Here is a 14,217-nt window from a genome sequence, read left to right as displayed (position 1 = left end):
GATTAGACTATTTTAACATATTCTATATGGGACTACATCTTAAAACCATTCAGAGACTGAAGCTGATGCAGAATGTAACAGCTCACTTGGGATATCGCATGCGCACACACACAATAATATAGTGTATATTATATGACACTATATATGACTACTCTAGAATCTGTAATGATTGCCAGTTGGTCTCTGGGTAAAGAAATAAGGTAACACAGAAAACTTGGAATATATGGTATTATTTATGTAGCATTCAAAAGATGCTACACACTTTCTAATGATACAGAGAAACAAAAATCCAGGCCTGAGAAAATTACAGTCTGAACAAACAAGCAGATGAGAGATGGGATGCAAGAGAAGCAAGTGACTGAGCAAAACAGTTTCAGAGTAGCAGCCGTGTTAGTCTGTATTCACAAACAGAAAAGGAGTACTTGTGGCACCTTAGAGACTAACCAATTTATTTGAGCATAAGCTTTCGTGAGCTACAGCTCACTTCATCGGATGCATTCAGTAGAAAATACAGTGGGGAGATTTATATACATAGAGAACATGAAACAATGGGTGTTACCATACACACTGTAACCAGAGTGATCACTTAAGGTGAGCTATTACCAGCAGGAGAGTGGGGAAGGGGAGAAGGGGAGGGAGAATGGACACAAATCAGATGTCAAGAATTATAACGTTCAAAAACCACTCGGAGAACACTTCAATCTCTCTGGTCACTCGATTACAGACCAAAAAGTGGCAATACTTCAACAAAAAAACTTCAAAAACAGACTCCAACGAGAGACTGCTGAATTGGAATTAATTTAAACTGGATACAGTTAACTTAGGCTTGAATAGAGACTGGGAGTGGATGGGTCATTACACAAAGTAAAACTATTTCCCCATGTTTATTCCCCCCCCCCACCCACTGTTCCTCAGACTTCTTGTCAACTGCTGGAAATGGCCCACCTTGATCATCACTACAAAAGGTTTTTTCCCCGCCCCCGCTCTCCTGCTGGTAATAGCTCACCTTAAGTGATCACTCTGGTTACAGTGTGTATGGTTACACCATTGTTTCATGTTCTCTATGTATATAAATCTCCCCACTGTATTTTTCACTGAATGCATCCAATGAAGTGAGCTGTAGCTCACAAAAGCTTATGCTCAGATAAATTGGTTAGTCTCTAAGGTGCCACAAGTACTCCTTTTCTTTGAGCAAAACAGTGTTGATCAGTGAACTTTTTGCTTGTTTTACTTCTCTCATTCTCATTATTACTACAAGCTGAGGAAGGGTGGAGACTGGTTATTAGGCCTTGGGGAAGAAGCGACTTTAAAAGAGGGACATGAAGGATGAGCAGCAGGAGGCTCAGCAAATCAAGTGAGAGTGGAGGTGTCAGAAGTAGGGAATTTGTATGAAAGAAGGCATAGAGAAAAGAGAGTGGGTGAAGGAAATGAAAAGGCCAGTGAGTGATGCAGCTTGGCTAGACCAAAGGGTGTGGAAGTGATTAGTTAGGGCTTTGGAAGGACTGACTATGTGGAGAGCCAAAAGAAGGAGCTAGTCTTAAGAGTTCTTTGGAAGTGAGAATAAGGAAGGGCATTTCTTGTGAAGAAGGCAAGAAGAAGTCAGTGAAAGGATGTTAAGAGACCCCAGATATGGTTAATGTGGCAGACACATTGTATTATCCATAAACGACAACTTTAGAATGACTGAAGGTTGAGCTAAGATGATGATAGTGGAAATATATTGCAGTGGTTGAGGCCAGGGATGAATATGGACAAAAGTGGCAAAGACATTTTGGAGGTGTAGAGAGCAACTTCAGCAGGATTTAGCAATGGCATCAAGGTGACATGGAAGTAGGAGAAGTTGGGACTACTTTATTTTACATGCACAGCATTTTCTATAGCAGCCTTTCATGATTCAGCAGTTGTGATGTCAACACATTTCAGTAATAAACTGAAACAAAACCAAAGAGGAGACAAAATCAACTAGGACTGGAACTGACAGCTATGAAAAGTGGCATCTTCTGCAGAACACAGGGTACCCTAAGGCCAATATGCTGGTGAACAAGATTGCAAATATATTTTAATCTAAAATTAGAGACAGATCACTCTTTCATAGAAATGTAGGGCTGGAAGGAACCTTGGCAGGTCATCAAATCCAGACTCTGCGTTGAGGTAGGACCAAGTAAACTTAGACCATCCCTTGCAGGTGTTTGTCCAACTTGTTTTTTTTAACCCCAATTATGAGGATTCCACAACCTCCTTTGGAAGCCTATTCAAGAACTTAACTATCCTTATAGTTAGAAAGATTTTCTTAATATTTAACCTAAATCTACTTTGCAGCAGATTAAGTCACTTACTTCTTGTCCTACCGTCAGTGGACATGGAGAACATAATCAGCGTTCTCTTTATAAAAGTCTGCAACATATTTGAAGACTTATCAGGTCCCGCCTCAATTTTCTTTTCTCAAGACTAAACACACCCTGTTTTTTTAAATCTTTCCTCACAAGTCAGGTTTCCTAAACCTTTTATCATTTTGTTGCTCTCCTCTCTGCAGTTTGTCCACATCCTTCCTAAAGTGTGGTACCCAGAACGGGACATAGTACTCCACCTGGGGCCTCACCAGTGCCAAGCGGAGCAGGATAATTCCTCCGATGTCTTACATACGATGTTTCTGTTAATACCCCTGAATGATATTAGCCTTTGTCGCAACTGCATCACATTGTTGACTCAAATTCAATTTGTGATCTACTAGAACCCCCAGATCCCTTTTCAGCAGTATTACACCTAGCCAGTTATTCCCCATTTTGTAGCTGCATATTTAATTTTTCCTTCCTCGGTGTAGTACTCTGCACTTGTCTTCGATGAATTTCACCTTGTTGATTTCAGACCAATTTTCTAATTTGTCAAGGTCACTTTGAATCCTAATCCTGTCCTCCAAAGAGCTTGCAACCCCTCCGAACTTTGTGTCATTTCCTCATTGTGTCATTTTTATAAGCATACTCTGCACTCCATTATCCAATTCACTAATGAAAATATTTTATGAATCTTGAGGGACCCCTTCTGGTACGTTAAAAACAACAGTAAGAGGGAGAAATATGGGAAAAGTAGAAATGGTGAAATAAGCATTGAACAGCAAGTTAAATAGGATTATGCAATGTAAAACAGCACCAAATAAGCCTAATCTGATATTGGACTAATTAGTCAAGGGCCTCTATGATGGAACAGGGAAGTGATACTCCCTCTTTATATGATTCTGCAGCACCTGTGTGTCTGATTCTCAGAAAGATGTAGAGAAATTCAGGGTAGAACAACAACAAAATTGGATAAGTTGTTGGATGGACTGACTGGGTAGAAATATTAAGTGATGATTTAGGAAGGGGAACAAAGTAACTACCTATAAATATTTGAGAGTTATAAACACCAAGGATGGAGAAGTACTATTCACCATGATACAATGGAGTGTAATTAGAAGTAATGGGATGAAATTAAGAAGAGAAAGATTAAAACTATCAGGAGAAAACTATTAGATTTTGAAGTAGTCTTCTAAGGTAAATAGAGAAAGCCCCATCAGTTGGGGACATTTGTATTTAGCACGGGTATTGCTTATTCAGCATACAAGCTTGGACAAAGCAAATATGATCTAAGCACTACAGGGGATGGCTTCCATGACTCTTCTTTTCCATTTTCAATTTCCATAATTCTATCACAGTGGATAAAAAAACTGAAAACCAATTGTCTACTCAGAGTCAACATACCTAATCCAATAATGCCCAAGGTCTCCCCTCTAATCCTGGCAGCTCCAGAAGCAACTTCCCGAATCTGCTCAACACTCTGTACTCTTGTGCCTTCTCGCAAGGCCTGGTGAAGCCAGGTGGTTCGCCTGTAAAGGTTCAAGATGTGGCACATTGTAGAATCTGCTGTCTCTTCTACTGATGCAGCTGGCACATTACATACTGCGATTCCTGAAAAAAAAAAGATTATACATTTACTGAATATGTCACACGCTCTTTTTTCCCCTCACTCAAAAGTCACCCTAGAAGTTAACAAGTAAATTATTCTAGAGTCAAGGATATTGTAGATTTAATTTTACAATCCACAGATATTTTCACATGCTGTTTGTATAAACATCAGAGTTCATGGCTTGAATGACAGTGGCAGGACTTCAATATGTTTTAAACTTCACAGGAGTAATGCACGAAAAAAATTCCAAAAGGAAAGTTACAGAAGAGATATTGTCTGGTAGTTCAGGCCCCAAAACCACTATTAATAGAAACATATTTATGACATTTCAAAAGTTTTCACAAAAACAAAAATTCTTTGAATGTAAACATCTCTGTGCAAACAGTGGAGCATCTGGCTAATGCATGCCAGAACGCAAGTGCAGCTTTGTAATCTATTTCCATTATCAAAGCTATTTGTTAAATGTATGATTTTTAATATATTTTTTTTAAGGAGGCTAGTTAAATGGAAGTTAAAAGGAACAGTTCCAAAAGTGAAATGCTTGCAAGCTGCAGGGAAACTTTGTAAAAACACCATAATAGAAGCTCAACTAAATGAGCACCCCAAATTAAAAGATTGCAAGGGGACTAAAAAAACTGCCACCATGGATAAACAACAGAGTAAATGAAGTGATCAGAGGCAAAAAGACATCCTTTAAAATGGGAAGTGAAATTCTACTGAGGAAAATAGAAGGAAGCATAAACCTCTGGCAAGTCAAGTGTAGAAGTATAATTAGGCAGGGCAAAAAACAATTTGAAGAGCAACTATCCAAAGACTCAAAAACTAACAGCAATTTTTTTTTAAAGCACAACAGAAGCAGGAATCTTGCCAATGAATCAATGGGACCACTGGATGATCAAGGTGCTAAAGGAGCACTCAAAGTAAATATGGCCGTTGCGGAGAAGCTAAATGAATTCTTTGCATTAGTCTTCACTGCAGAGGATGTGAGGAAGATTTCCACACCTGAGCCATTCATTTTAGGTGACAAATCTGAGGAACTGTCCCAGACTGAGGTGTCATTAGAGGTGGTTTTGGAACAAATTGATAAATTAAACAGCAATAAGTCACCAGGACCAGACGATATTCACCCAAGAGTTTTGAAGGAACTCAAATACGAAACTATTAACTAACTAACTGTGGTATGTAAATCAGCTTCTGTACCAGATGACTGGAGGATATCTAATGTGACACCAATTTTTTTAAAAAGGCTCCAGAAGCAATCCTGGCAATTACAGGCTGGTAAGTCTAACTTCAGTACCTTGCAAATTGGTTGACTCTATATTGTAAACAACAGAATTATCGGACAAATAGATGAACACGATTTCCTGGGGAAAAGTCAACATGGCTTTTGTAACGGGAAATCACATCTCACCGATTTATAAAAATTCTTTGAGGGTATCAACAAACATGTGGACAAAGGTGATCCAGTTGATATAGTGTACTTGGACTTTCAGAAAGCTTTTGACATGGTCCCTCATCAAAGGCTTTTAAGCAAAGTAAGCTGTCATGGGATAAGAGGGAAGATCTTCTCAAGGGTCAGTAACTGGTTAAAAAAAAAAAAGGTAGGAAAAAAGGGAGAAATACATGTTCAGTTTTCGGAATGGAGAGAGAGGTAAATAGTGGTGTCCCCCAGGGATCTGTACTGGGACCAGTGATGTTTAATATATTCATCAATGAGCTGGAAAAAGGGGTAAACAGTGAGGTAGCAAAATTTGCAGACAATAAAAACTACTCAAGCAAGTTAAGTCCAAAGCAGACTGTAAAGAGTTATAAATGGATCTCACAAAACTGGGTGACTGGTAACAAAGTGGCAGAAGAAATTCAGTGTTGATAAATGCAAAATAATGCATATTGGAAAACATAATCCCAACTATACATAGAAAATGACAGGGTCTAATTTAGCTGACCCTAAAAAAAAAAAAAAAGATTTTTGAGTCATTGTGGATAGTTTTCTGAAAACGTCCTCTCAATAGATGGTGGCAGTCCAAAAAAGCTAACAGAATGTTAGGAACCATTAGGAAAAGGATAGATAAAACAGAAAATATCACAATACCACTATATAAATCCATGGTATGCCCAAACTTGGAATACTTCATGCAGTTTTATGAGGAGAGATTAAAAAGACTGGGACTTTTCAACTTGGACAAGAGACAACTAAGATGGGCTATGATAGAGGCCTATAAAGTTGTGAATGGTGAGGAGAAAGCAAATAAGGAAATGCTATTTATTCCTTCACATAACAAAAATGAGGGGTCAACCCATGAAATTAGTAGGCAGCAGGTTTAAAACAAACAAAAGGAAGTACTTCTTCACACAACGCACAATCAACCTGTGAACTCATTGCTAGTGGATGTTGTGAACGCCAAAACTATAATGGGGTTCAAAAAAGAATTAGATACATTCATGGAGGATAGGTGCATTAACAGCTATTTGCCACGTTGGTCACAGATGCAACCCCATGCTCTGGGTGTCCCTAGCCTCTCATTGCCAGAAGCTGGGAATGGGTGACAGGGGATGGATCATCTGATGATTACCTGTTCTGTTCATTCCCTCTGGGGCACCTCGTAGTGCCCACTGTTGGAAGACAGGATATTGGGCTAGGTGGACCATTGGTCTGACCCATTATGACCATTCTTATGTTCTTTTCATACTGAGAAATCCATACTAAGGCCTGATCTTACAAATAGTTATGCCCATGAGTAGTCTCATTAAGCTCAATGGGACTAATTCACGTATTAGTGTATGGAAAACCAGGACTATATGTTTATTTATGGCTTCTCAATATATTTTTGCTGGAGATATTTTATTAGCTATATAATGTGCTCTGTGTTTATATTAGCCAAGGCAAAGTCAAGACTTGTGCCTTGCACTGGCAACAAAAGAAGCGAGGTTTGTGCTGGTTCTTAGAGTTAAACCGCATTAGTTAGAATCATAGAAGGTTAGGGTTGGAAGAGACTTCAGGTGGTCATCTAGTCCAACCCCCTGCTCAAAGCAGGACCAACCCCTACTAAATCATCCCAGCCAGGGCTTTGTCAAGCCCTTTTATACAAGAAAGCTCTGTTTATATAAACTAATGATGATCTCAAACAGTTTTCGAAAGATTAGTGAACGCTCGCCAGGCCCCCCTGGGGCAGGTATGATTATATCCACTTCATACATGGGTACAGTGAGAGAGAGCTTAAAAATGGCTTGCTCAAGATTGCACAACTAGTCAGTAGAATTGCTGTGAACAGAAACATAAGCCCTGACCCGCAGCCCCCAAGCTAACCAGTAAAGACACACCCTACCTAAATCTTCATATTGAGGTGTTGAGTCTGCTCCTACAAGGTGTTTGAAGATAATAGGAGTTTATGGTGCTAAGCACCTGACAATAGCTGGTCTGTAGTGAGCAAGGCATGGAGGCAAGAAGGTGAGAGAAAGTAATAGAGAAAATCATGCTGACTTCAACAGAAGTTGGATTGGGCACCAGAGATTGAATCCAAAATCTTTGTAGTGAATGGCAGTTATTCCCAAAAATGGAATAGACCCCAGGTGAGTTGGCTTTGCCACTATGGACACGTTTGCCACCTTGCAGTAGTTTTCTGAACAATAATTTCCTTGCAGTACTCAATATATGCTTCACAGTTAAGAAAACCCTTTTTTCTGAAATAACCCTAGCGATTGTTGTTGTTGTTTACTTTAAAAAGCTTTTGTCCTGCTTAAATGTTGCCTCTTCTCAGTTCCATGTACTGTCTGCTCCCTCTCTATTTACCAGCTCTGACTCCTGACAAAGTTTGTGTTCAGACTGCTGATGATTCCTGTCATACCTTTTAATGGAGATGAATATGTACTTTTTTCTTCATCAACTAGTAGGGCATTTTTCACTGTGGATATTTGTACATAAATAAAAATTAAATAAGCTGCTTCAGCTAACAAAGGAGGCAGCTGACCATTCACTTTGGCCTGAGAGAATAACGACAACCTAGCTTTAATATTATGAACTTCACATCTTATGAAGCAAGAGAGACAGAACAGTATTCTCTTCAATAATAGGAACAATGTCAGTAATTTGATAAATTATCATCTCAAACCTATTTATCTACAGTGTGAATCCAAATTTCTTTATTCTGCTGGCTTGCACCTTTATTGACTTTTGAGATCAATAAAAAAATCGATATAGGGAGGCTGCATAACTATTTTTCTTTGCTGTGCGGAATCATCTGCTGAGTCACTGCTCTTAGATTTACTAAGATAAAACAGCTTCCTTTGCTGGCATATCATTCTTGGCATCCTATTAGCATGAACTGTAGGATGAATCCCAACATTGTAAAAGAAAAAAGAAAGAGGCAAAATGAGTATCCTTGTTTAACTGGAGGGTAAAATTATGTTAAACCTATCATATTAAATGGCTGTATTTGGTTATACAAGAAAGAAGTGCCATTTTCATGGAACAAAAATACAAATTGCATGGGACAATATTAAAAGTCATAAACACATATTTTATTTCCCAGCATCTACCAAACGCTGCTTTCTACAGAGTTAGAAATGTTTCATTACATGTCTGGAGAAAGAAACAAGGAATTTCCACTCACCTTGCAGCTTGTTGGAGCTTTTCTTGCTCATCGTATAGTTGTCCCTAGAAGACTGTAGGGAGAAGGGTCATGTAACCTTTCACCTACGTTCTAGAGCTTCTTTTTCCCTTCTCCCACCTCTAAATAGTTTACTACATATAGGCAGCTGAAATAAGGAGCTTGCCCTGCGGGGTTATCCACTTGCAGCAGCAGGAGGAGGACAAGAACAAGGAGAAAGTGGACAAGCACAAGACTTACCATAGAGGGAAAAGGGTATGGCCTTCCCACTTACTGAGAAAACAGCACTATATTATTAGGGAGGGAGGGGGGCAGAATAGCTTCTGTGATTTCTTCTACACACCTTTTCCCCCCCACTGATCTCAGTGGTCTGGTCTACACACACACACCCCCTTAGAGAGTCCAAGAATAGTTGGCTTCACCCAAAGCCCCAGCCCTATTTGCCTTCTATAGGCTCATTCCTACCTCCCTGATTACATCCTCATCTCTCAGGTTTTTCTCAGCACATAAGCAGCAACTCACAAGTTTGTGGAAAAAGTCAGATTTTCAGGTTTTTGCATGGGAAACTCCTGGTTCCACATTTTTTGTGAAATACACATCAACCAAAAATGACAGCATGAAAAGAATGCAGCTGTAACCGTATCTACAAAAATATTTTTTTCTAAAGTGAAAAAATTCTCATGTGATTTCCACTAAGTAGGCTTCTGATAAAATACCTGGCTTCTTCTGAATATTGTTGCTACTACCACAAAACCTACTTCCACAGCACATTTCATCAGCAGATGAAAGTGTTTTACAAACAATAATTAACTCTCACATCACCTCTATCTATGAGGTATGTATTATTTATACCAGTTCTGCAGAGGGGAAACTGGGTGACAGGTAGGTTAAGTGATTTTGCAAGTAATGGTAAGTCAGTGGTTGAATCCCAGTCACTAGCTCTAGCCAGATGGAGCTTAAAAATAAAATCAGACTTTCAACTTTGATCCAGATTTTACTAACTAAAAAGCAAAACCGACAGTTATTTCATTGGGAGAGGACAATTTTATTCATTAAAGATAGGCAAGGATCAATACTTTGGATCCTAATTGTCCAGCTTAAATGAGTCTAATCAAAGCCTCAGACTTGAATGCTCAGAAATGTTGCCATTTAGCATTTAGATCTGAATCAAAACGTTCCCAAAGTCTGGGATGTTCAAGTTTGGACAGCTATGAGGTAGGTTTGAGTTGTGAACTTGTAACCCAGCAAGGATACCTGCCTGTATGTACAGATCATATTCTTGCCTGGAGTCCCATTTGCTTCAGTAGGATTCTGCACAAGTGGAACCTTCTGCAGGACTGGGTCTTAATTCTGAGACCAGAGTTAGGGTTTGGACCTGGTATTTTGCTTCAGGCCCACCTCTATGATGTAAGTTTGCAAATGAACATGTCTGCGTTCATCACAATGAATGTGTCTAACCTTATTAATGTAAACTGGAGTTCAAGGTATGCACCAAAGGGAGAACAGTCCCCTAAACATCTTCAGATCTAACCTGCTCCTGAGGCATTTGTCACACTAGAAAAAAATCTATTTTAACTAACGTGTAAAAAATAGAAGCTAAGGAAACTGGTGTTGGGTGACTCACCCTTATTTACTAATAAACAACTCAGTACTACAACCACTCACTACTTCAGTGGGACGGACACTGCAATAAGTACTACACTAGGTAGTAAATGTTTGCAGGACTTAGTCAAAAGTGACAGGAAGAAAATCTTCAGGTAATTTGTTCCCAGTTTATTCAGAAAAACTGAAGAAATAAACTGGAAACTTGTACTTTGAGAATACAGCTTTGTTTTTGACTGTTGTGAAGCAAACAACAGTTCAAACCAGATTGCAGCTTTTGAATAATAGGAGAGTGAAGATCCTCTCCCCAAAATTCTCCAGCGGTTTAGTTTATTTTTCATGTAATTACAATTGATTCTTTGATAAAACTGATGTGCCTGATTTGTCTACCAGGAAAAGCTTCTGAACTAGATCTTACAGTCCAAACACAGGTGCTAGGCCTATTTGTTTATTTTCAAAACAAAATAGTATGCCATAATACTGACAGAATTATACACTGTAACTGGATTACAGTCTGTAGCAATTTAAATAAACAGACAGAAAGTCTCCTGTTTACTGTTTTAAAAAAAGTCTGCTCTTAGTCTTGAAATGTTTCTTGAATGGACAGACTGCCATACTGTCACAAATCCATTATCAGTTAATTAACTAATGTTAATATCACCATAATGATTTTTGAACACTCTGATGAGAAAATTATACAGTTTATATATTATGTTAGCACAAATTATACAGAAAATGTTGATGCAAAGACTTAGATGCTATCACATTTCTGGAGGCAACTATAACATGTTCAAATAAAACAGCGTCTTTAATAATCATACCTAAATCCCCAGCAGATTTGATGTCAATGTTATCAAAACCACTGCCAATTCGGACAATTATTCGAAGTGCTTTGAATTTCTCCAGGTCTTCTCGTGTTAAAGTGATAGTGTGATACATCAGTGCACCCACTGCTTCATTTAGTACCTAGAATTTAAAAAAAAATAAAAAAAAAGAACAAACCTTGCTTTATGTAATCTGATTTTTTCCCCTTTTCATTGCATTTGGGTTTCATCATGTATTAAAATTTTGCAGGTCTGAAGGACTCTGTAATAATTACAAAAAATCATTTTTAAAAACTTTTCTCCAAATATTTTCAAGCATCTTGGTAAGCCATGTCTTTTTTCACTATAAAATTCAGAGAACAAAACACAGGCCTGATCCTGCAAAAGGATATGCTCATTAGGAGTCCTTGTGATTTTGATGGTACAAGTACTTTCAGGATCGCAAATCAATACATGCGCACAGTTTAAAGCCTCGAAGGCACAGGTTGGACACCACTGCATTATATCTGGGCCCGTTCAGGCTACTGAATGGCACTTGGAAGAGATTGGCTGGGGGGCTGGGAAACAGTTTGAGACATTCTTTACGGAACATGTGGCCCTTTGTTTAAAACAGTGATCTCTGTGTGTGTGTGTGCACATATTTATTTATCAGCCACATGGTAGCAGCATCAATGAAACAAATAGGTGTGCAAGTGACTAATCTTTTTATATTTTATTTTTAAAGTTCAGGACTCTCCTAGAGCTACGGACGACTTGGCAGGATGGTGATCTCCAGTTACTGTATATTATTTCACACTAACTTACTTTCTTGATGATGTTAGAACTCTATGCACCTAGTATACCATATGATTAAAATAAACCATTAAAAATCATGGTTAAGGAGGAAAATATTGAGCTCTCAAAAAGCAAACTGGAGAACTCCATATTTAGACAAAGAACTCCTGTGCTAATGTAAGTTATTAAAACTATTCCTGGTTGTTGGATTTCACCTGAATAAAGCTCATCTGAAGTGCATTACAAACCGTGTTGTTATTAATGGAAAAAGACTACTTACTAAGGAAGGCTCTTATGCTTTGAAAATACATGTAGAAAATACATTTAATGAAGGAGCTCACACATTACTGAAGTTACTTACATTCATATAAAGAAGGCTAAAAGGTTGCAAATTGCACTAAAAATGAAGACATGTTTTTTCTACTTTTATATATAAAATATGCAAAAGATGAAATTATAATACAAAATAAATACAGAAGGCTTTAACAAAAAAACAAAAACAACATTTAGAAAAATCAAACATGCTGCATACAGCTGACTAACTTAACGAGAGCATGTCTGCTAACATATCTGTAAAGTACCATTGGGACTATGGTGATTAGTGCCTTAGAAATAGGTTAGTATAGCACAGCATACTATAGTATAAAGTATGTTCTGACTGTTTTTCAGCATTTCCTGTAAAGAGGTTTGTGTATGCTGTAATGTTCAGCTAAAGAAAATGAAGCTTATTCTAGGTACCGTAACATGCAGCACTAATAGTCAAAGACAAGCTGATGTAATTTTATTACAAAACCATCAGCTAGTGTCAATTTCAGTAAGATATATAAGATAGAAAACTGGAATTTCACATCAGCTCAAATGTGGCAGTATTTTCTCACTCTTGCTCTCTAACATGGGCTTTTTTTTTACTCCGTAAACTAGAAATGTATAAAAATAGCACAGTTCCAGAAATGAAAGTGAATAAAAAAAAATGAAATGGCTCAAATGGTACCAATTAAGTATATGTCCATCTGCAGTCATTCTTGCGTCCACCAGATATTTTATCCTGCCACTGTGCTTTTTCTAATAAAAGGTCAGCATAGGACCTTCTGTTACCTGGCCTCTATTATAAGTCAGTATCTATTTATTTATTTCCCTTTCGTGGCTGACAAACCAATTTACGTCCATTAGATGCTGTAGCAAACTGCCTGCTTCAAAGTCATTGGGACATTCCTCTTTGCTCTGGCTCATACAGTTTGCTATCGGAACCGGGCAGCCAGGTCTTTCAGCTCCTCCTACTTTTCCCCACAATGACTGCACCAGTTTCAAAATGTGTTAAGTCCTCACAGGCCTTAACAGATTCTGTGCCACAGATGTGGTGGGCATTTATGTTTTACAGAGCTTTTCAAATATTAACTTGAGTGCTGACTACGTAAGGCTACAATTTCTCTTAGTTTTCCTAATTATTTGTAGTTATATTTTAGCAGTGAACTATCACACCCATTCTGGGTATCATCAGCTGTTCACCACCATAAGAGCTTGTAATTTTTTGGGGGGTGATAACTCTTAATGCTTCCCATTTATACAAAAAGCGAACAGTCTTAGCATAATGTGCTAAAAGCCTCAAATAACCAGGTTGGAAGCAGCACTCAGGACGTAACATAAACTTCAACCCTTATTTTTCTTTTTCTGGTGATCATATATTGCTGGATTCTGTTCAGACACCTGATTCAAACCTCATTTTAGTCAGCAGAAAGATTCCCATTGGCTTCAATGGGCTTTGGATCAGACCCAGCGTACAGAGAATACAGTCAGCAAGGGCTCAGCAGCACTCCCACATGGAGCTGGTCTGCAGCTGTAGCAGAAAGTCACCCTCTGACTCTCTAGCCCTTAAAGGGGCACACACCTTTTCCAGAAAACAGCCCCCACCCACCACTTAATGTGCGGTGAGGTCACTCTGCTGGCCATTACAGTTGCTTTACATGATTTAAAGGAGGTATTCTTTAAAGGAGCAGAAACAGGGTATGTGTGTGTGGGGGGGGGAGAAGGGGTGTTTGGGGCTCCTATGACTGGTGCGGCAGGGAGCCAACACCACCCTTTATATTCCCCCTTAATCCTCATCCCCCTTAACTGGGGGAGGGAGGCAGGGAAGGGGGATAGGTTCTTCAGGTTGGCTGGGGACCAAGATGGGAAAGGGGGATAGCTGGCAGAAGCCCTTTGGGCGTCTATTGAAATGATTATGGAGTTACCTGCACTGTACACTTTTATCTGCTGGGTGCTTCCAGATATTTAAGAATAAAGTTGCGACCTAATTAAACCACATCCAGTGTCTGGACAATGGTGCAATAGCTCTGAATAAAATTAACATTCCAAAAACTATCAAGAAGCACTACCCATGCAAGCAGGACCTGATCGATCACCAGAAAAACCTGTTAGTTCGTGTTGCCTTTTTATGGTTTCAGTTTTCCAATAAAAAACTAACATCTGAATGT

At 38.7% G+C, this 14,217-nt stretch overlaps 1 protein-coding gene across 18 annotated transcripts in view; it reads right to left on the bottom strand.

The window, feature by feature from the left end:
- CTBP1 (C-terminal binding protein 1) overlaps positions 1-14,217 on the bottom strand; it is a 418,690-nt gene that overhangs the window by 28,265 nt on the left and 376,208 nt on the right. For all 18 annotated transcript variants that reach the window (XM_075128112.1, XM_075128113.1, XM_048849149.2 and 15 more), the window contains 2 exons: positions 10,970-11,114; positions 3,735-3,941 (listed from right to left, as the gene is read on the bottom strand). In XM_075128112.1, the coding sequence (XP_074984213.1) occupies positions 3,735-3,941; positions 10,970-11,114 (352 nt within the window). The remainder of the gene's footprint in view (positions 1-3,734; positions 3,942-10,969; positions 11,115-14,217) is intronic.

This window comes from Caretta caretta, chromosome 4 (assembly GCF_965140235.1).
Source record: "Caretta caretta isolate rCarCar2 chromosome 4, rCarCar1.hap1, whole genome shotgun sequence".
In the NCBI taxonomy this organism is placed as follows: domain Eukaryota; kingdom Metazoa; phylum Chordata; order Testudines; family Cheloniidae; genus Caretta; species Caretta caretta.
Note: the sequence above shows the minus strand (reverse complement) of the source record. Positions and strands in the feature narration are given on the sequence as shown.